The sequence below is a fragment of the Oppia nitens genome, unplaced genomic scaffold, assembly GCF_028296485.1.
Source record: "Oppia nitens isolate AA-2021 unplaced genomic scaffold, nextdenovo-longstitch-racon4-pilon3 scaffold5_pilon_pilon_pilon, whole genome shotgun sequence".
Taxonomy (NCBI): Eukaryota; Metazoa; Arthropoda; class Arachnida; order Sarcoptiformes; family Oppiidae; genus Oppia; species Oppia nitens.
The window spans coordinates 2875861-2897529 of record NW_026533243.1 but is presented as its reverse complement, the minus strand read 5'-3'; the positions used below and the strand labels follow the sequence as shown (position 1 = coordinate 2897529).

The 21669-nt window shown below is 26.5% G+C and overlaps 4 protein-coding genes and 1 pseudogene across 4 annotated transcripts; 1 reads left to right on the top strand and 4 right to left on the bottom strand.

The window, feature by feature from the left end:
- The first annotated feature begins 290 nt into the window (after positions 1 to 290).
- LOC128960889 (interleukin-1 receptor-associated kinase 4-like) lies at positions 291 to 3368 on the top strand. Its single transcript, XM_054307047.1, has 4 exons — positions 291 to 619; positions 1356 to 1675; positions 1748 to 3031; positions 3256 to 3368. The coding sequence occupies exons 2-4, from the start codon at positions 1403 to 1405 to the stop codon at positions 3289 to 3291; spliced, it is 1593 nt and encodes a 530-aa protein (XP_054163022.1). The 5' UTR covers positions 291 to 619; positions 1356 to 1402; the 3' UTR covers positions 3292 to 3368.
- Positions 3369 to 4760: 1392 nt separating this feature from the next.
- On the bottom strand, positions 4761 to 7513 carry LOC128961390 (dihydrolipoyl dehydrogenase, mitochondrial-like). Its single transcript, XM_054307624.1, has 12 exons — positions 7314 to 7513; positions 7120 to 7222; positions 6982 to 7061; positions 6778 to 6916; positions 6594 to 6694; positions 6381 to 6524; positions 5977 to 6300; positions 5761 to 5897; positions 5484 to 5673; positions 5282 to 5419; positions 5006 to 5095; positions 4761 to 4882 (listed from the first exon to the last, which is right to left on the bottom strand). Exons 1-12 carry the CDS (start codon positions 7344 to 7346, stop codon positions 4817 to 4819), a joined length of 1545 nt encoding a protein of 514 aa, XP_054163599.1. The 5' UTR covers positions 7347 to 7513; the 3' UTR covers positions 4761 to 4816.
- Positions 7514 to 7643: 130 nt separating this feature from the next.
- LOC128961254 (RCC1 and BTB domain-containing protein 2-like) lies at positions 7644 to 9868 on the bottom strand. Its single transcript, XM_054307470.1, has 2 exons — positions 7985 to 9868; positions 7644 to 7700 (listed from the first exon to the last, which is right to left on the bottom strand). The coding sequence occupies exons 1-2, from the start codon at positions 9698 to 9700 to the stop codon at positions 7644 to 7646; spliced, it is 1773 nt and encodes a 590-aa protein (XP_054163445.1). The 5' UTR covers positions 9701 to 9868.
- An 844-nt stretch (positions 9869 to 10712) lies between these two features.
- LOC128961456 (probable aconitate hydratase, mitochondrial) lies at positions 10713 to 13677 on the bottom strand (annotated as a pseudogene).
- Positions 13678 to 14538: 861 nt separating this feature from the next.
- On the bottom strand, positions 14539 to 15567 carry LOC128961170 (cuticle protein 6-like). The gene is made up of 3 exons (XM_054307376.1): positions 15149 to 15567; positions 14904 to 15081; positions 14539 to 14839 (listed from the first exon to the last, which is right to left on the bottom strand). Exons 1-3 carry the CDS (start codon positions 15482 to 15484, stop codon positions 14631 to 14633), a joined length of 723 nt encoding a protein of 240 aa, XP_054163351.1. The 5' UTR covers positions 15485 to 15567; the 3' UTR covers positions 14539 to 14630.
- Positions 15568 to 21669: the final 6102 nt, after the last annotated feature.

Genomic DNA, 21669 nt, shown 5'->3' with positions numbered 1-21669 from the left:
GCACATTCACTTTACACATACAAAGCTGAATAGCCTTCATCTCTACCAATGCTTTCGTTGTACATTCAAAGCACACAATAAAGCATTGAAGGGGAAGAAAATGGGGACAACACTAGCACTACAACACTACACATACATACACTCAATACAACACTCCCTCTATTGGGTAAAGCCTTCAATAATTGAACTAATTTTCAATTTTTTTCGTTCAACTCTGTAGTCAATTATTAATCAAATTTTTCATTAAATTTTTCAATGCATTTAACAACACGTGTACACAAAGTACGTCACATATAGTGTTTGCACGTGTAGTGCAATTGAATGACAAATTGACAGTTCAATAGTTAGAGTATACAGTACTGTATATACAGTAATATCAATTGACAACAATAGCATCAATGCATTAGTGATGCAATCAATTGTCAATTGAATGTCTATTGATGTCTATTATAGCAATGCATTCATTCAATTGATATTATTGTTGACGATATGACACAATCGACAACACAATCATATATACATCCAGTGATGGCTTTGCGTTAATGTTTTGTTTTGACTCAAAATAATTGTATAATTTTGTTGATAATTTCAATCGACATTCAATCCAATATAATATACGGTATGTAATACATGTATCACTGTTTATGCAGTGATTGATGTGACAATTGTTGCACAACTATAATGACATTTATGGGTATTTCATGTAAACACAAAAGTTTTTGTTTAAATTGTGTCAAAAATATATGCTATAAAATTGATTAATGAACGCAAACTAATTTTTATGTGATTAATAAATGATAAAAAAATATTTTATGCATTTGTTTTTATTTTAATTTGTCAAAACCATACCMAATGATTCAATTCATTAATATTTAATTAAATAAAAATTAATAAAATTCATTTGTTGACCATTTTGTGGTTATATATGATATGATATAATATATATATATATTTTGCAAATTTGCTGAAACTTTGCTTATGTATTCAAATTTAATTATAAGGTTTGTTAAGTTTGTTAAAAAAAATTAAAAACAATTTATATATAATTTATATGTCATATATAAATATTTTCAGTATTTGGGGTTTTTGTTATTTTTAATGTAAATATTATTTTTGTGTAAAATATAATAAATCGATTGATTGATATATGAATTGATTCAATGCTTACAATGACTGCAATAACTCTTAAAGCGCAACAAAAAGCAAAAGTTTTGTTTTATATATTTTTTTGTGTTTTCAACACAAAAATGTTAAAACATTAAAAATATTTTTAATAAATTTCTTATCTTATCATTGATTAATTTTTTTGAAAAGTGGTTTGATTTTAGAAATTGTTTTATTATTTTTTATTATAGTTAATTGTAAAATATTTGATGATATCTTAAAGGCATAATCAATAATAATGAATGGATATAACAACAACAGTATTGTCCMGACAATCGGTTTACAGAGAGATAAGTTAACACTTAAGAGTGAATTAAGACATTTGTCGATCAAAGATCGTCACCAATTGTCGACACTGTTGGACACAAATCATGGATGGAAACAATTGGCAACTGTTATACCAAAACCCGATGACGGGAACGGCCTATTGATCTCGAGCTCAAACATAACAGTTTTGGAGGATCTGATTAAAATAGGAAAGAGTCCGACACAAGCTTTGATTGACTTTTGGGTATTTCTATATAATTTAATTACATTCATAAATATAGGTTTGATTTAATTAGTTAATAATTGGCACTTATAGGGAACAAGTGGTAGAAAGAGAGCCACAATTGAAGATATGGTKAAACTATTAAATAATTGTCATTTATATAGGGCTTCACTTTTTATAGTTAAAGACGTACTTAAAATTGAATCCTTTGAGCATTCAATTGATAGCAACTTAAATAATGACAATTATCTCATAAATAGTGATGAAAAATGTTACGATAAGTTAATGAGTACATTAAGTATTGCTAATACTAGTGCTGCTAATAAATGCGATAAATTAGGTAACGATAACAAGTGTTATCATATAAATGAGTTATCGATGAAATTGTGCCAATTGTCTGATGATAATAAATATAATACTAATAGTAATCACTTAATAGATCCGTCGGCACCAAATGAATCACAAATTAGTTTTAGCGATAGTTATAAAATACAAACTGACAATAATGTCAATGGTTTAACTGAAAATTTGATTCAATATTGTTATAATGATATTTCTAATACCACTAATAGTTTTAGTGATAATTTCAAGTTAGGTGAGGGAGCTTTTGGTGSTGTATTTCGGTGTCAATTCACCCAAAGTGAAGACCCGATTGCAGTTAAACGACTTAAAGTTGATTTTCAAAAGCAATTTCTCTCTGAACTCAAAGTAATGACTAAATTTTCACACAAAAACTTATTATCCATTCGTGGCATTTCAACAGATGGTCCATCACTTCTTATAGTATATGACTATATGTCTAACGGATCACTTCAAGATTGTCTACAATATAGGCCACAATATATAAATTGGAAACAAAGATTAAGCATAACTTTGGGAACCGCAGARGGTATCTGTCATTTACATACTTTTAATTCAAAACCATACGTTCATCGGGATATCAAAAGTGCAAATATATTACTCGATGACAATTTCAATGCTAGAGTTGGTGACTTTGGATTAGTTAGAATAGGTGGCTCCGGGACTAATACATCTACTTCACCTCTGGCTACTACTATAATTGGCACCACTATATACATGGCACCGGAAGCATATCGTGGAGACATTAGTGTAAAACTGGATACATTTAGCTTTGGTATTGTTTTACTCGAACTATTAACTGGTTTGAAACCCTATGATGAAAGCCGTGAGGGTTATGACCTCTTGTCATATATTGAGGAAAAGGCAATAGATTTTGAAGACAACGATAAAAATTTTATCGAAACTATTATTGATAAAACTATTGGACATTTGAATGACATGATTGGCCTTCAATTATATGAAATATCGCGTAAATGTGTTGAACAACGTAAAAAATGTCGGCCCTCAATGACCCAGGTCTGTGTATTTGTATGACACCCATGATTTTAATTAAACCTAATCTGTTAATCTATTAAAAAAAATCAACAACAAATTTTTGTACTCATTTTTATATAATTGATTTATGTTTTATTTTGATAAATTTTGTCCCATTTTTTTCTTATCTTTAATTTTGAGTTTTTTCTCCTTTTTATATATACATTGCATATCTGTGTGCACACCGTCTCTGCCCTTAACAACAGGTTTTGGAATCCTTAAAGAAAATTGAGTTCATTTGACATTCAAAAATAGTTTACTTTTTAAAAAGCTTTTTTAATTATACATTTTTTCTCACAACTCATAACATATTAGTAATAACTGGTTTTTTATGTCATTAATATTTTTTTACTTACACTCTGTTTGTTTCAATTTTACTAGAATTACTTAAATTGTATAAATTTTCTTAATAATAATTTGTATTTTAGATAATAATAAATTTTATTTAATTATTTTTCAATAATTTTTATTTATATACGAATTTACAATTTATAAAATTAATTAAATACTATGGTAATATTGATTTGTATATTGAAAAAATAGATATATAAAAATTGTTGTGCTTATTACTTAGTGATATATAAATTTATTGTATTTTATATATATTTATATTTATGGGGCACTAGTCGTGGCATTTGCACGGATTGCCTCAATAGCATCAATGGTTTCATCACTAATAAAAAAGATAATTGTATGCAATTAATTAATACATTAAATCAATAAAAAATCAATAAAACTAATTTCATAAAAATGAACTTAAAATGTATTAAAGATTAACTTACAGACAACACTTGCTATGTATTAAACAACACATTGTGTTGCGACCCGAATAGGTGTCCACTCCATCACAACGGTTACAAACTGTTGAATTGCCGGTCCATACTATAAAGGCATTGATTTGCATAGTTTGTAACAATATAATCAATATACATACTAATAAAGCACTTGACACTAATAGTTTGTACATTATTATAATTGTTATATAACTTTATTAACAGTATTAATATAATAATAATAATGTAATTTGATGTTAACGGTCTAATGGCTAAATATAAACTAAACATAGATCCTGAAATACGACATCATTTTTTAGATTTTGGGAACTCTAAAAAAAGTTCAATAAAATTGCAGTTTATTTAAGGAATATTCCAGTTATCACACGTTTAGGTAAACGGATAGTCCATCAAACCTTAATTAATGCTCTCAATTGGGTTTGTTATTACATAAAGCATAATAAATTAAATTTTTTAAAAATATAATAAAAGTATTTTTTCTTTCAGAGGACATAAGTTTAAATAAAAACAATGAGATTATTAATATTTAAAAAATATATTTGTTAATGATTTATTTATTCATTGTTTTTTTAAACCAACACATTATTATAATTATAATAATTATTAATCATTCGTTACACTTCTACTCGAAATAATCATTATTTTTATAATACACTATTTTTTCGTTTCGTTAATTTTTTAAACGGTAAATGATTTTTTGCGAAAAAAATTATAATCATTGAGTTTTAACATATGTCAATTTTTGTTATAAACCAATTTGTTTTCAAATATTGACATGAAATTACACAAAAAATATACTGTATATTAAGTAAACACTTCTCAATGAGTTTGCAATGAGAAACAACACAAAATTGATAATTTATTAATTTAAATTTAATCATTTCCTAAAAATAACTAAAAACAAAAATTAACAACCAATTGAGATATTTTATAATAAGATAATAATAATTATTATATTAAATTCTATTAACATTTAAAAGTTGACGGCTTTTCCGAAATATGCCGCTAAATTTGCTTCTCTGAATGCTTCAGCACAGGTCTGATAATTAAAAAAAGAAAAATTCATTATAAAAATATTATTTAAAATTTTGCAAAATACTATAAAATAAAAAAATAATTGAATATAAAATTCAATCATAAAATTAGTAGAAATTTTATATACGGGATGTGCGTGACAGACACGGGCCACGTCCTCACAGGAGGCGCCGTACTCCATGGCTAATGTCGCCTCATTGATCAACTCTCCAGCGACCTAATTGGTTATATGTAGAGCGGAAAAGGAGTTTAAATCATTTATATTTTATACTGTAAATACTGTAAATTTATATACGCTTTTAATAAGCATATGTTAGGATTATCGATGTGTTATAATTAATCATATAATCACTAAACATAAACAATAAGGAAATATAATAATTAAGTTTAAATAATGCATTACTCCTGCAATCATATGAACACCAAGTATTCGATCGGTTTTCTTGTCAGCGATTACTTTGATGACACCATCGCTGTCATTGTTGGTTTTGGCCCGACTGTTGGCCAACATCGGGAATTTGCCGATTTTAATATCCACATTCTAAAAATAATATTATTTCATCAAAATCTATTTCTTTATGAATTGACAAACATTAGGTACTCACTTGAGATTTTAGGTCTTCCTCAGACTTTCCAACCCAGGCTACCTCCGGGTGAGTATATATAACAGATGGCACACAATTATAGTCAATATGGACGGGTCCGCCAGCAATTCCTTCTACACATACAATTCCTTCATCTTCGGCTTTATGGGCTAACATAGGACCGGGAACACAATCTCCGATGGCATAGATACTATCGTAACAAAAATTATTTATTTAATTATCGATAATATAATATACCGATAATTGTGAAAATTATAAAATAAATTCATTGAAATACTTTGGAATATTGGTTTGAAATCTTGAGTTAACTTTGATTCTATTCCTCTCATCCTTTACTATATTCATCTCTTCTAAACCCATGTTTGATGTATAGGGACGTCTACCCACACATACTAATAGGACATCACATTCCAACTTAATTACCGGTAATAAAAATTAATTACTGGTATATTAATATAAATACATTAAATTTGATATTAGAAGATAAACTTACAGTTTCCTGTGAACCCCCTTTAGCTGATTCAATGGACACTTGCACTTTACCTCCYTGTTTGGTGGCACCGGTAACTTTAGTGTTTAATTTAAAATTTAATCCTTGTTTGGCCAAAATTTTTTGGAAATTTTTTGAAATTTCTGCATCAATTCCAATGCCTCCGATATGTCCCATAAATTCAATAGCAGTAACATTGGCACCCAATCGTGACCAAACAGATCCTAACTCGAGACCAATAACACCGGCGCCGATAACTATAAGTTTTTCTGGTACTTTTTCAAGCGATAGAGCACCAGTAGATGAGACTATTTGTTTCTCATCAATCTTTAGAAAAAATTAACAAAAATACCTGTAATAATATTTATATAATATATATAATAATAAGAATATTTAAAATTTATTACTTCAATGCCAGCAAAAGGCGTCACTTCAGAACCGGTAGCTATTATTATGTTTTTTGTTTTGACCACTTCAGTAGAGTTGTCTGTTTTTATGGCAGTTACCTCATTATTACCTGTAATCTTGCCGTGTCCTTTAATATGTGTCACCTAATGATATTCAAATTTGTTATTACTAGACAAATGCAATTTTTTATTATCGGTAATTAATAAACAAACCTTATTTTTCTTGAATAACTGTGCGATACCACCGGTTAATGACTTGACGGCAGTTCGCTTCTGTTCCATCAATGTATCCAAATTAAGCCGCAAATTATCAACTGTCATATAATTCAAATAATTATTTTAATTTTAATTATCGTTGCTTTTTATTTAATCAATTATATCATAATAGCAGACATACATTCAATGCCGCGGCTCTTCATATCGTTATTATGGGCCAAATGATAGATATGTGAGTTATGTAAGAGTGCTTTGGATGGGATGCACCCGACGTTAAGACACGTACCGCCCAACGTGTCGTTCTTCTCTATACATACAGTCTATTCAATAACAATCGCTATTAAATATCTTCATATATGATATAAGAGGTAATATAAAGGTTAACCTTCATTCCCAGCTGAGACGCTTTGATAGCCGCAACATAACCTCCAGGACCCCCACCGATCACAACCAGGTCTGCACTACCTATTAGTACACAAAGACAGTTAATCATCTGATCCCAAATCAATTGACTAATGCAAACCGTTATCAGAAGCATAATGTCTTTTGGATAATGTTTGTAAACAAACTGATGAGGTTTGAGGTAAAGAAAGAGATGATAATAAATGAACTGATGATTTGGTACACTAATTATAAGATAAATAACATTAAATCAAATATTTAAATAATATATAATTTATCAAAAATAAGAGATCAGCTGTGGATCAGTTGACTTACAGGCAAAATGCGGTTCAAAAATGTATAAACCATTGCAATAATTGGTTAAATAAATAATTTTTCAGATTTTCGTGGATCAGTTTAGTAATAATTTTTTCAATTATTATAATACTTTTATTTTTTAATTCAATTAATGTTTTAAACACATAATAAATGATTTGATTATTCAGTGATTAACTGGTTATCTAATGATAAATATTTTATCCCAAATAGCAATACATATGAAACACTTGAATTCAGTCAATGATATCAACAACAGATGGCATTCAATATAAAACTCATTACCCATTGATTGATAAAAACTTATTAAAACTAATTAATTGATTTAATTTACGTTAAAATATCCTTACGTTTTGTGTTATTAAATATGATGAAAGATGTTAATGGCTATGGAAATCATGATTCAAGTGGTCAATATAGTACCGATAGTTAAGGCCAGTTATGTCAAAGAAAACATACCTATTATTAATTAATAAATACAAAAGTCGATGATATGGTTTTATTGCAATAATTTTATCACACATTTAATAAGTTGACAATTTGTTACATTTAATTAACAAAGAAATATAAAAAAAATTAAACATTGATTAAGCTTTTGATTTAATAATTGATTGAAACAATTGTTTGGATATTTTGTCATTCATTAATTGAAATTCATTTGATTTGCAAACAATTTTCCAGTTTTTTACTGCAAAATCTAAGCATTGTTTCTGCAATAAAAGCAAATTGTGATTAACTGTCATCTCATATATCAAACAAATTGTCTCTAAATCTATCAACGACTCTAAGATCTTTGCACACAGACTCTTAAGCTCCCGTTCCCCGAAAGCATTGCATAAATTCAATAACTGATCGCAAATATCGAGATTAATATCGGGTGTCATTGAATACAAGTATCGGATGAATGCAAACATAGTTTCATAAGAGTATCGGTTCTCGACGTGAATCTCATTTTTGTTGGTTAAGTATTGTTGCATTGATTTCATGAAACGTTTATTTCTAATCTCAAGAATTGTTTTGTGACAATAAATCACTTCCTCTTTGAAAACAAACACCAAATCAAAGTCCGATTGATTGTCAAAGAATTGTATTATACGTTTAAGAAATGCAGACTCTGGTATATTATAACTATTATTATTATTATTATTATTATTGACAGGCATTGCCAATGTTTCCATATTTGATGTATTTGCTGAACAATCATTTTGTTGGACAGTTTGTTTTTTATTTGCCATAACTATATTTTTCATTAATGGATCAATTTTGATAATATCTGGCGATTCATTAAAAATTATCGTTTTATAAGTCTTAAAAATTCCAGAATATTTGGCATAAATCTCAGGCAAAGAGTATCCGATAGTGAATTTGGTTAAATCTTGTGGTGCAGTAATCTTTGAGCCAAAATAGGTGTAACCCCAGGCCCAGTGTCGGCCATCAGTTGATATGGCAACAGATAGTGTGTGATCAAAGTTAGTGACAATGTCATTGAATTTGATATCACTATTAATCTTGATGGGTGTGTATTGTGTATGAAAGGTGCCATTACCAACCTGTCCAAAATCATTGAGACCGCACGCATAAATGTCTCCATCAGTTGATAATAGAAGTGTATGGTTAGGACCGCACATAGCTTTCTGAACAACGATGGAATCAATACCAGGGATCAGTTGCGGGTATGGATTAAACGCTCTCTCCTTTTGCCGACCATCACTAAACTTTTGTGTATCATTATCTCTGTGACGACCTAACTGTCCAAAATCATTCAAACCCCAAACATATACATTTCCTGTTATTGATAGGCCTAATGAATGACATTTACCACAAGATAGAGAGACAATAACTTCACAAATAGACACGAGAACGGGAAATGGTCGCCAACATACTGTTCCATCGCCAACCTGACCAAATGTTTGACGACCCCATCCGTAAACTCTTCCGTTTCTGGTCAACGCTAGTGTATGTCTATTACCACAACTGATGTCTACAATTGTCTCATGTGTTAACTGTTGAATCAGTTGCGGTGTATTTGTTGTCTCATAAGTGCCAATACCTAACTGTCCAAATTCATTTTCTCCCCACGAATAGCACTGTCCACTATTGGTAAGTCCTATACAATGACCAAAACCATAGTAGATATTCTTGAGCTGCTTTGACGACAAAGTTATATTGAGCTGTGGTTTATCAATATCTTCATCCCAAGTACTTAAACCAAGACAACCAAACCGATTGCTTCCAAAGCCATATACATTATCATTAGTTGTGGCAAATATAATATCTGAACCATTGTGACCAAAGATAGCCAAAAGTCTAACTGAGTTCTTCAGCTTTTCGTTGGTTAACAATGGTTGCAATTTACGGAAGTTTTTCACAACTTTTAACTCATCCATTATTGTGTCAATTACTTGATCTTCGACTGATCAGACCATACAATAACTTTGAAACCAATGATCAACATATGGTTACAAACTCARGAAACAATCAAAATTTATGATTGCATTAAATGATCATTAATTGAATATCAATTAAATGTTTGCAAATATTTGTCACTTTGTTTATTGTTTGCTTTGCATTGCATTTACAGTCAATTCAATGTAATCTCGTATCCATTGACTACAAATAGTTTCAATAAAGTTTACATTAGAGAGCGAAAAGTTTCGGACCCGTACCTGACCCGTACCTGATCTGATACCTAAAATCTCGGACTCGGACCTGACCTAACATAGGGTACAAATTTACCTGACCTGACCTGACCTGACTATGTCTGTCCGAAAATAATTTTATCAAAAAACAATTTTATTTATTCTATACCCGCAACAAATTTGTCTAAATTAACTTTAATGGTATTAACGATAACTGATAGTAGATCTAACTTAGATTCTATAAAGTTAATATGTTATTATTTATTAGATCAAAACCATATCTTTTGTAATATTTTATGTTTAATTTATACAAATATTTTATAAATAATAATTTAATAAATTTTGTGTTTGATTGTCATATTTTGTAATAATTGTCGTTTAAATAATGAATAAAAAATTTTCGGATGACCTAATATTTTGGTGTTCGGAATGACAAGCCCTAACTTTTACCTGACCTGACCTGACCTGAAAAATCAGGTCAGTTTTCAGTCTCTAGTTTACATCTATTCAATCAACCCTTTAATACAGTATTCATTCAAAATCATTGATATTAATAGTATATATTAAAAATACAGAAAGTATTATACTATTCATGTAATATAAATACAATACATAAACTAAATAATAAATTAATATAATTTAATAATGTTTTTTTATTAAAAGACGTTTTATTAAAAAAAAGTTGTTCATAAAAACTTTTATTTTATCAATAAAATTGATATTTTATTATAATTTTATTAATTAATGATAAGTCTAGTATTATTTGAAATTATTTGTTGAGTTGCCTTAACTTGTTGAGAGCACTTCCAGCTCTAAACCATTGTATCTGTAATTCATTGAGAGTGTGCTTTAAATTAATCAAATCTCTGGACCCGTCCTTATGTTTGAGTTGACATTTGACCGGCTGTTATATAAAAATTTGATTATTTAATTTATAATAAAAATTATTTTAATATTTAAAAAATTATTATTTGATTGATACCTTTCCTGGCGCTAACTTATTGAGATCAAGCAGTGATAATCTATCTGTTGGTTGAATTTTGTCATAATCTTTAGGATCACTGAAAGTCAATGGCAAGAGTCCCTGCTTTTTAAGGTTTGTTTCTGTTTTTTAATAATTAAAATTTCAATAATAATGATAATCACTAAAAAACTTAATAAAATTGATAATAAAAATACCATGGATTCTGGCAAAACTCTTGACAATGATAGCCCGTCCGCCCAAATATCTGGGTTCAAGAGCCGCGTGTTCCCGACTACTACCCTCACCATAATTATCTTCTCCAATGGCCACCCAATTAACACCATTAGCTTTATAATACCGAGCAGTGGTCGGAACTTCTGACCATTGATTTGTCATTTGATTTAGTATTTTATTTGCTTCATTATTCTCAATATTTATAGCACTGTTATTGAAAAATAAACTAATTTATAAAATAATATTTTTGATATAAAACAAACCCAATGAATAAGTTATTTGAAATGTTGTCGAGATGTCCCCTATACTTAAGCCATGGCCCGCCATAACTGATATGATCTGTAGTACATTTGCCTTTGATTTTGATGAGAATAGCCATATCTAATAAGTCCTTTCCGTCCCATTTGTCAAATGTTTGCAAAAGTTGAAGTCTATCACTATTAGGGTTGATCTCTAATTTGATATGTGATCCATCAGCTAATGGTGATTGATATATTGAACTGTCACCGGTATCGAAACCATTACTGGGTAGAGCTTCACCACTGGGAGGTTCCAGTTTGAACTTCTCTCCATTAGCACCGGTTAGTTCATCAGTAATGGGATTGAARTCAATTCTTCCGGCTATTGATAGGGCTGTGACTATTTCAGGTGATGCCAGGAAATGGTGAGTGGCCGGATTAGTATCATTACGTGCAGTGAAATTGCGGTTAAATGATGATATAATTGTATTCTTGTGTCCGTTTGGGACATCCTGTCGATCCCATTGTCCAATACATGGTCCGCAAGCATTGGCTAACATAACGCCACCAAATTTTTCCAGTTGTTTCGCCTGACCATCCCTTTCAATGGTGGCTCGAATTTGCTCCGAACCGGGAGTTACAGTAAATAATGATTTTGACTTTAATCCATGTTTGAGTGCTTGTTTGACAATACTAACCGACCGATTCATGTCTTGATAACTACTGTTAGTACAGCTGCCTATTAGTCCTACACTTAAATCTAATGGATATCCATTTTCTTTGGCAATTTGTCCCAATTTAGAGATTGGTTGCGATAAGTCCGGAGAATAGGGACCATTGACATGAGGTTCCAATTGAGACAAATTTATTTCAATGATCTGGTCATATGCAGCACCGGTATCACTGTTTAATAATTCTTTGTTTTCATTAGCAAATTCTGCTATGTTTTTGCGATTAGTGGCCACTAAATAATCGTACATTTGTTTATTGTACGCAAATACCGAAGTCGTGGCACCGATTTCAGCACCCATATTACAAATAGTTGCCATACCAGTGCATGAAATAGATTTAACACCAGATCCAAAATATTCTACTATAGATCCAGTTCCTCCCTTCACAGTTAAAATGTCTGCTACTTTAAGTATAATATCTTTAGGTGACGTCCAACCTGACAACTGTCCCGTTAGTTTAACTCCAATAACGTTTGGGCACTTCAGTTCCCACGGAATATCTACCATAACATCTAATGCTTCGGCACCTCCAACACCAATGCACAAACCTCCCAATCCTCCACCATTCACACTATGACTATCTGTACCAACCAATAATAAACCAGGGTAGGCATAATTTTCTAATATTATCTAAAAATATCAACAATATTTCATAACTTTTACTTATTAATATAACCGATAAATACTTTTAATAAAAATTGAAATATAAAATACCTGATGAATGATACCACTCCCTGGTTTCCAATATCCGATACCATATTTAGCGGCTCCACTACTTAAAAAATTATACACTTCTTCGTTGACTTGATTAGCCCGCGCCAAGTCTTTTACAGCTTCAGTCTGTGCTTGGATCAGATGATCGCAATGTATGGTCGACGGTACAGGCTACTCGTGGAAGTCCACTGGCAATGAACTGGAACAGAGCCATCTGTGCCAAAGCGTCCTGCATGGCCACCCTATCCGGTCGTAAACGCAAATAACTTTCCCCTCTTTTAATGTCCTGATTGTGCGGATCATCCAAATGCGAGTAAAGTATCTTTTCCGACAAAGTCAGGGGTCGGTTAAGTCTATGTATAATCATATTCTAAATATTATGATTGCAAATGTTTTRTATAACTTTTAGGCTTTTATAATACAATACCTATTTTTTACAATTTTAAGATTGTTTACTAGCTTTTCATACGGAATAAATACATTGTTATCGAAACGACTCATCGGTATCTAAATTATAATATGTTAACAAAGTTTTTAATATTAAAATTAAATGCATTTATTAGTTAGTAAAAGAAATATTGTATTATTATAACCTGTTTTGAAGTACATATCAATGTCTGATGAATGAGTCTGATTTGACCCAACGTTGAAAATGTCATTACTTTCTATTCATTCAATAGACAGTATTCATAATAATTTATTCAAAATTTATGAATATATATTTATATATTTAATTTTAAATTAATAATTTTAAAAAACACTATCAAACCTTTGATTTAATAAATGCTGTTAATTGTGACATATTTAKTGTTCAATATTAGCAGAATAGATAATTACAAGTGAAATATATTTTTGTAAATTTTGTAAYGATTTTTAAATTTATATACTTTTTAAATTTAAGATATTTTTAGACAAAATAATATAATAAAAATCTATCAAAATAATTATTACTAATGATTACATCACAATTTCACCATATTTTTGAAAATTAATTACTATAAATATCATAAGCGTGTTATTTTGTTTATACTGAAATAATATTATAAAAAACATATTAAATAACAAAATAAAGTATTATATAATAATATTTTATTACTTTTATTACTATAATTAGTATATAAAGCCTATCTTATCTATTATTATGTATTTACGTATAGTATTATCTATTATGTACAAAATTTACAAATTACAATATTAACTAATATAGTTAATAGTTTTTTACTGTAGACCTTGATAAGTTTATAAAACATAGGTACAATTTGTGTTATAAACATTTTATTGATTTATTTAACTATTAATAGTATATTTGATTTTTTTCAAAGTTTGTTTAGTTTCAATGATTTACATTCATTTAGTTATTATTTAAATATTACAATTTTGTGATTATAATTTCATCATTTTAATTTTTACTTTTATTAATATAATTGAATTGAACATGAGTTTAACTATAATAATAATATTATATAAATAATTATTTYAAGTTTGAAAAACTTTAATATTTGTTTATAATTAACATTTAAGTCACAAGTTTATTTAGTTTTATTTAAGCAGTAAATTTACAGATTGTGTACAAAACATTTAACAAAATTTGCATACATTTAAAATTTTTWTAAAGTTTATATATAATTGAAGTTGAATTACATATTACGTAAAATTTAAGCATTATTTTTATTTATTTTTAAAATTGGTGGTAATTTATTATAAAAATAAAACATTAAAAGCAATTTGATATAAAGCAAACTTAAAAGTAACTAAAAACGAGAAATAATTAATTAGTTATTAATTAATTAATATATCTAATCTCTGGYAACATATTTATTGTCGACACTATTAGTCGGCGGCGCACGGATTCTGCCGTCATATGCCTTAATGGGTGCCAATCGGATTAAATCTTTAACTTTAGCGGGAGTTTCCTCAGCGGCCAAAGTAATATCAGCCGGATTTGGCACAGCATTAGTCACAGGACTCGGCTCATTGATTCCGGGCTCATTGGTACGGATACTCGCTGTTTAATAGATTTTTAAGATTGCAATTTTTTAATATAAATAATTAGTATAATTAAAACAAACCCCTGAAACCATCCTTATCTGCCACATAGTCGACAATTCTRTAAAGACCATAAGCATCGGTATATCCATAGGATCCGCGTACAACWCCAGCGGTATCACCCGATTCACGTCTGTACTGTCCGTTTCCAGTTTCATCTTTGTARTCAAAGTTGAAATTGTATGGYTCAGGCACTCCAACCTATTCAACAGTTTTATTGTTTAATTTATTGAAGATAATCCAATACRTGATAACTATGTGTTGTTACCAATTCGTGTTGTTCRATGACGGGGACGGGTTGTTGTACAACTGGTTGTTGAACAATGATGGGTGCGGGTGGTGGCGGTCGGAATGTTGGTGTCTTTACTCCAATTCTAGCTCTAACTGGTGGCAAAGGAACGGCAAATGCTGGTGGAGGCGACTTAACAGCAATTGGTGGCGATTTCACCGATGCGGCTACTATCGGGATTGGTGGACCATAAAAGGGAAGTGCTGGCGGTCCCGACTCAACCACTATTGTTTGCGGTTCAGTATAATGACCGGTGGTTGCGATAACACTTAAACACAGACATAAAAATCTAASGATCAAAGATTTGGATAACATTTTTGAAAAAATAGATTTAAATAATATATGATATGAGAAATGAAATATTAAAAAACTACACGAATATTATTTAATATTTAACTGTCTATGAAATGACAAACTATTAGATTAAATCTGAGTTTATATACTGATTATAAATACTAGAAAAGAGTGTTCGCCCTTCTGATGGCACCGGAATGTGTAAGTAATCAAAACTTATCACTAAATTTGAACAACAATTTGCTGCCTACTAGTGAAACACCACCGACTCTATTATGACATCCATTTTAATATATTCACGAATCCTTCACCCAATCCTCATATATCTAAATAATTATGAAAACAACAAAAATCCTATTTTACTACACATTTTACTACAGCCTATAATATAGCGAATGAWTTTTTTTAATTGTAATTCTCTATGAAATTGAGAGTCTTCTCCAATGTCTATATATTAATCGTTTTTAATAATGGCTTTCCCTTTCATATACCATAAAACATTGAGTACACATAAAATATAGTAACAAATTCATTTAAAAATGTATTATAAGCTATGATTCAAAAATTTAATGGCATTCACTCCCAGTTTTGCATAAAACCCAATTTGGGACGATTTAGGTGTGAGTTTGTATGCCATCAMACATAACACAATAACTTATATTTTTATATGACTTTCAAATTACGGTATTATTAAAAGTRCTATTGAAAGGGATTTTTAAAACTATGTATTTGTTATATGATATATCAAGTTTTATATACAATTTATTCAAATATAGGACTGCTTTATTGTTGACTTAATTTAGTTGAAATCAATTTAAACGTTAACTTGATGTGTATGTGTAATCTTCACTATAAATATAAAGAAAATTAACATAAAAATTATTTGAACATAACTATGAGGTCAGGGACAGTAAGCGTTAAATTTGAAATTAAAATAAAACAAATAATAATTTTATAATATTACACACTATTTATACTATAAGAAGAAAATACATTCAACCCATACATTATCAATATCTATGTTTTTGAGATTTATTATCAATGACTTAATGATTCAAACAATACATAGACTGTCTCTACTGTCTCTGACTTTTATATTTACAATTAATTATTGATTTATTAGTATTTTGTTATGTCTGTGAAGGCGTCAAATTTTACAGCAAATAAACTATTATTTAGTTTTCATTATTATAAAACAAAAAATCATTGAATTTCTTTCAAAAAAAGTTGAAAATCCATATTTGTATTTATTAAATATGTTTATTACAATCCTTTTTAGTAAGTTTTTTAGACATTATTGTCTTTTAAATGGAGTAATAGATTACTAGGATATAAATTTTTGACTTAATTTTATTTTTTTAATCAATTCATTAGTTATTATAAATTAGTTTTTATAATTATATAAATATTATTTTATAAAATTTTTGTTTAATCTAAACGTTTTTTACTTAATTTTAATACTGATTAATATAATTGTCTAATCAAAGTCTGGTGTATTAATCGGAATTTTAATCTGCAATAATAAAAACCCACAAAATSTTGTATTTAATTTTGAATATWTTTTTATAAAGATAATATCTATATTTTAATTATAAATATTATAAAATATTCATTATAATATTAATTCTCTTTATTATAATTATAATTATTATAAGATTAWTAAGATTTAAAAGATTTATTATATAAGTATACTCAGTTCGTTTAAATATTTTTTTATAATAATAAACAAATAATATAATTTAKTGTAATTTTTGTCATTAATTAAGTAATTGAGTTAATGTGATAATTAAAATATTTAAAATTGATTTTTTGATAAATAATTGTAAACACATAATAAATTATCATTTGTATAATAAATAGTTTAACTAATTTTATAGAATTTGTAATCTCTGGCACCAAATTATTTTAATACAAATAATTAAATATTTTGKTTTTACTATCGATTAAAATAATTAGAGCATAAATTTTTGGTGACAATTATTTATGATTTGTTACTTTATAGCAGGCTATCAATGCATGGATGACTTTATATTAAATTTAAAAGTGTGAATCATAAAATTGATGTAATTAATAAAAATAATATAAATTTAATATSAAAACTAGTGTATTATTATAGTAATATTAATCATAAATGTTGTGGTGTTTTATTTTGTTGCACTAATTTATAAAATTATATATAACTAAAACCAAATTCATATATATTTTCTTCCTATAATAAATTCTTAAAAAATATTYAATAAACAGTATGTTTATGACTTTTAGACAAATAAAATAAGTATATCTATTATAATAAACAATTTTTTTTATTAATAAATTAAATTTATTTAAATATTTTATAAAATTAAATTTATTTAAATATTTTATAAAATTAAATTTATTTAAATATTTTATTTAAATATTTTATAAAATTATATAAATAATAAATATATTAAATAAATATAATAAATATTCAAAGATCTGTAAATCCAAAATCTCTTGTATATATAAGTAGTGCCACTTCATAGAGTTTGTCCCTATCGAGTGGTGGATACCGCGGGACAYCCTTTCCATCCTTTTTCTTATTATTTTCCAAATGATGTTTTCGTTTCTTTCTTTTCTTTATATGTTTTTTCTTCTTTTTTTCTTCTTCTTCTGTGTCTTCTGTGGTTCGTTTTGGAGTTTATGTTGTGGATCRGTATCTGATTCATAATCTTCATCATCATCTGCTTCATGATCTGTTTCTTTATCATTTTGATGATCGGCTTCATTATGTCTTCGGTGAACTGTTTCCTCATYTYTATCTATATCTTCATATTTCATATCATTTTTCATATCGAAAAAATCAAAATCAATATCTTCTTCCGTATCGTAAACATTATAATCAACGTCAGAGTTTGAAAGTGATGGTCGACTTCCTTCTGAATTCAGTATTTTATTATTTATATTATTGTCATTTGTTGKCCGATGTCTAGAAATACTTCCAGTTTGTGAACCACTGATAAGTTTTGAAATTTTTGCATTTAATTTGTCCTCTATTTGACTGTCGGTYACAATCTTTCTCTTGGATTCTAATGGTTTTGTATTACTTATATCCGACAAATTATGCTTAATCTTAACCACAAATAAAAACAAAAAATATTTATTTTCATTATATAATTATGTAATTATTTTTGACATTATTTAGGAATCATAAACAGTTATATTACTTAACAAAGTGTGATCACTATATTGAATGTCAATTAATTTTTTATTAAAATAAATAAATAATAATATTAAATGAAAGAAAATTTAATGTGTAATTCATAAATTGGGTCAAACTTATGAGTTGACAAAAAATACATTTAATTTGAAACAAACAAAACAAAGTTAGCCTTAATTTTTCTTACATTTTTTGATGTTTTAAATATATTACGAATATCATTGCTGTCATTTTCCGCCAATATTGTTGACAGTGTTATTATTAAATAAACAAAATAAAACTAAAAAATATGAAATGTTTAAATTATATAATTATAAATAAGCAAATTATATCTATATTTAAGTATTATCCTGAATAGACGTCTATATAGTTAGAATTATGGATTAGCTTATAATATAATTCTGATATATAAGTAAATAGTTTATTGAAAGTTGCCATGTTTATTTAAACTATTTTATTTAAATATATTTTTSTAAATTTGTATTAAAAAATGAAACAATTTTTAGACTAACAATTTAGACGTCAATTCTGGATGCCACCTTAATTAGTGTTAAATTAATGTTATATTATTATACAAAAAAATTATGGGTTATTAGTCAAACCTTTAGTTTCATTTGGGAATCATTTAGCCTAAATTCCTACATAAAAGTTGATAAAATTATTAACACTTGATTAGAAATTTAGATAGCAAATATAATTAATTATTATTAATATTGTTAATTTTAAATATTGATAACTAAAATATTATTTTTAAAAATTAAATATATATTTTTTATTAAATTAATAACTATATTATCTATTTATCAATTAATAAATATTATTAATAAATTTGTTAATAAGTTTTCCATATATATCCGTAAATATAAAAGATATTAAGGGAACGTTTATTTATTTCATACTGTAATCTATTATTTATAAACAATATATCAATAAACTTAAAAYAATTAAAAACATTTATAATATTAATKTAATAMAATTATTTTATTATTATTTATGTTAAGAAACTTTTTATAATATAAAATTTAATAAATATAATATATTTACTAATAATTATAAGAAATCAATTTTTAAAACAAAGATTTTAAAGTCTCAATGAAGTTACTGTAAAGTGAAATGAAAAGATATGACCGTTGATGGACAGGTAGGTAGAAAAAAGGGGCAAACATTTCTAATATATTCTAATACATTAACAATTCTAATCTATAATAATATAAAATTTTAGAAAATTCAATTATAATACAATTAAATATACAAATAAATATATATTATATTAAATATTAAACATGGTTAAATATAAAAGTTAGCTTTATAATGTTAAATAAAAATAAATAACATTTAATAACAAACGTATTAAATTAAGGTACGATATATTAATATTTATCTCTCACTATAAATTGTATAAACATTAAGTAAATATTTATTTTTAATATTAAAATATTAAAGTATAACTTATTATTTAAAAAAATTTATTATATTCTTAATATTTAATRTAATTTTTATTTTATTAATATTTAGTTATTTTTTAGTTTCAAAACTGTACATAAATATTTCATATTGTACTGAATTAGTAATTATTTAAATTTAAACCTACACTTTTTGAATTTTATTACTATTACTTAAGCTTACAAATTGAAATTATTAAATAACTAATAAAAATAATAATGAAATTTATAAATATAGTATTTTCAATATACTGCAATATTATTGTATATCATTTGATATTAAATAATTAATTATTTATTTAAAAATAATTATCTATATGCTTTAGTTTTTATTGATTATTATATATACAATTATTTGCATTAACTCAATATTTATTAGATTTTAACTATACTTTCTAATAATAAATTTATAAACCATATAAAAGTATTAATTTGCTATTACTTAACCCACACTTTTATTTACCTAAAACTCATTTATAGCTAAACAAATCTATTATATATTAAAAATTATAATAAATTTTGTTGTTTGGTGTCTTACTTACACGTCATTACAGTATTAATAGTTATTGTTTGTGTTATACCCATAAATAATCATTATGTTAATATTAAGTTAAATATAAACCTTATTAAAACAAATGAGTCAAATCTTATTTATTTATTTACAGTATTAATTAAAGTACATAAACGTAATTATACAAAAATAAAGTACTAAATAAAAAATATTTAAATATTAGAAATAATAAATTTAAGGACATGAAAATTGAAAACTTTTATAATTAAATAATAAATCTTACCCACAAATATTAGTAACTTAGATATAGAAGTTTCATTTAATTACATAACTTTTAATAAATATTATTTAACATATACTTTTTATTGTGACTAATATTTAACATAAAATATAAAATTAAAACTTTATTTGTTATCTCATTTACACTTTATAACAAACTAAATACTATTGAAATTTTAAATTGATTTTTCATTGACTCATCTCTTCACTGGTTTTATGCAATATTTAACCCAATGATCATTAGAGCACATAATTAGTGTTTTCCTTCAAATGGGAAGTGAAATCTATATATTATGTATTATAATTTATAATTTATAGGTAAACTATTATAATATATTGTCATATAATATAAATTTTTTCTATGTATTATATATTATGAAAATTATTTTATTTATAATACTTAAAGATATTGTAATTTTTATTAAATTAATTATATATTTTAACATTTATTAACTTAAGAATAATAAATTTTAAATAATAAATAAACTTTGCTTTTAAATAAATGTTAGTTATTAAATAGTTTTATCATTTAATTTATAAGCATTTAATAACTATTTCTATCTGAACAATATCATTTTAATAGTAAACATATTTATTTTATATTAAAAATACATACAAAATAAATTATTTTAAATAATATAAAATGAAAGTTATAATTTATAAAAGTAATAAATATATACAGGCACATACACACATATATATACAGTATATAATACATACTATACATATACTGTATATTTCATATTAAAAATGGATTAAGATTTGAATTGTAAACTTATTAAAATGATTTTATTTA

Coding starts and splice junctions, on each gene's coding strand:
- LOC128961254 (XM_054307470.1), bottom strand. CDS start 9,700: ATGGATGAGTTAAAAGTTGTGAAAAACTTCCGTAAATTGCAACCATTG. Junction 7,701..7,984: donor CAGTAAAAAACTGGAAAATT/GTTTGCAAATCA, acceptor TGATTTCCATAG/CCATTAACATCTTTCATCAT.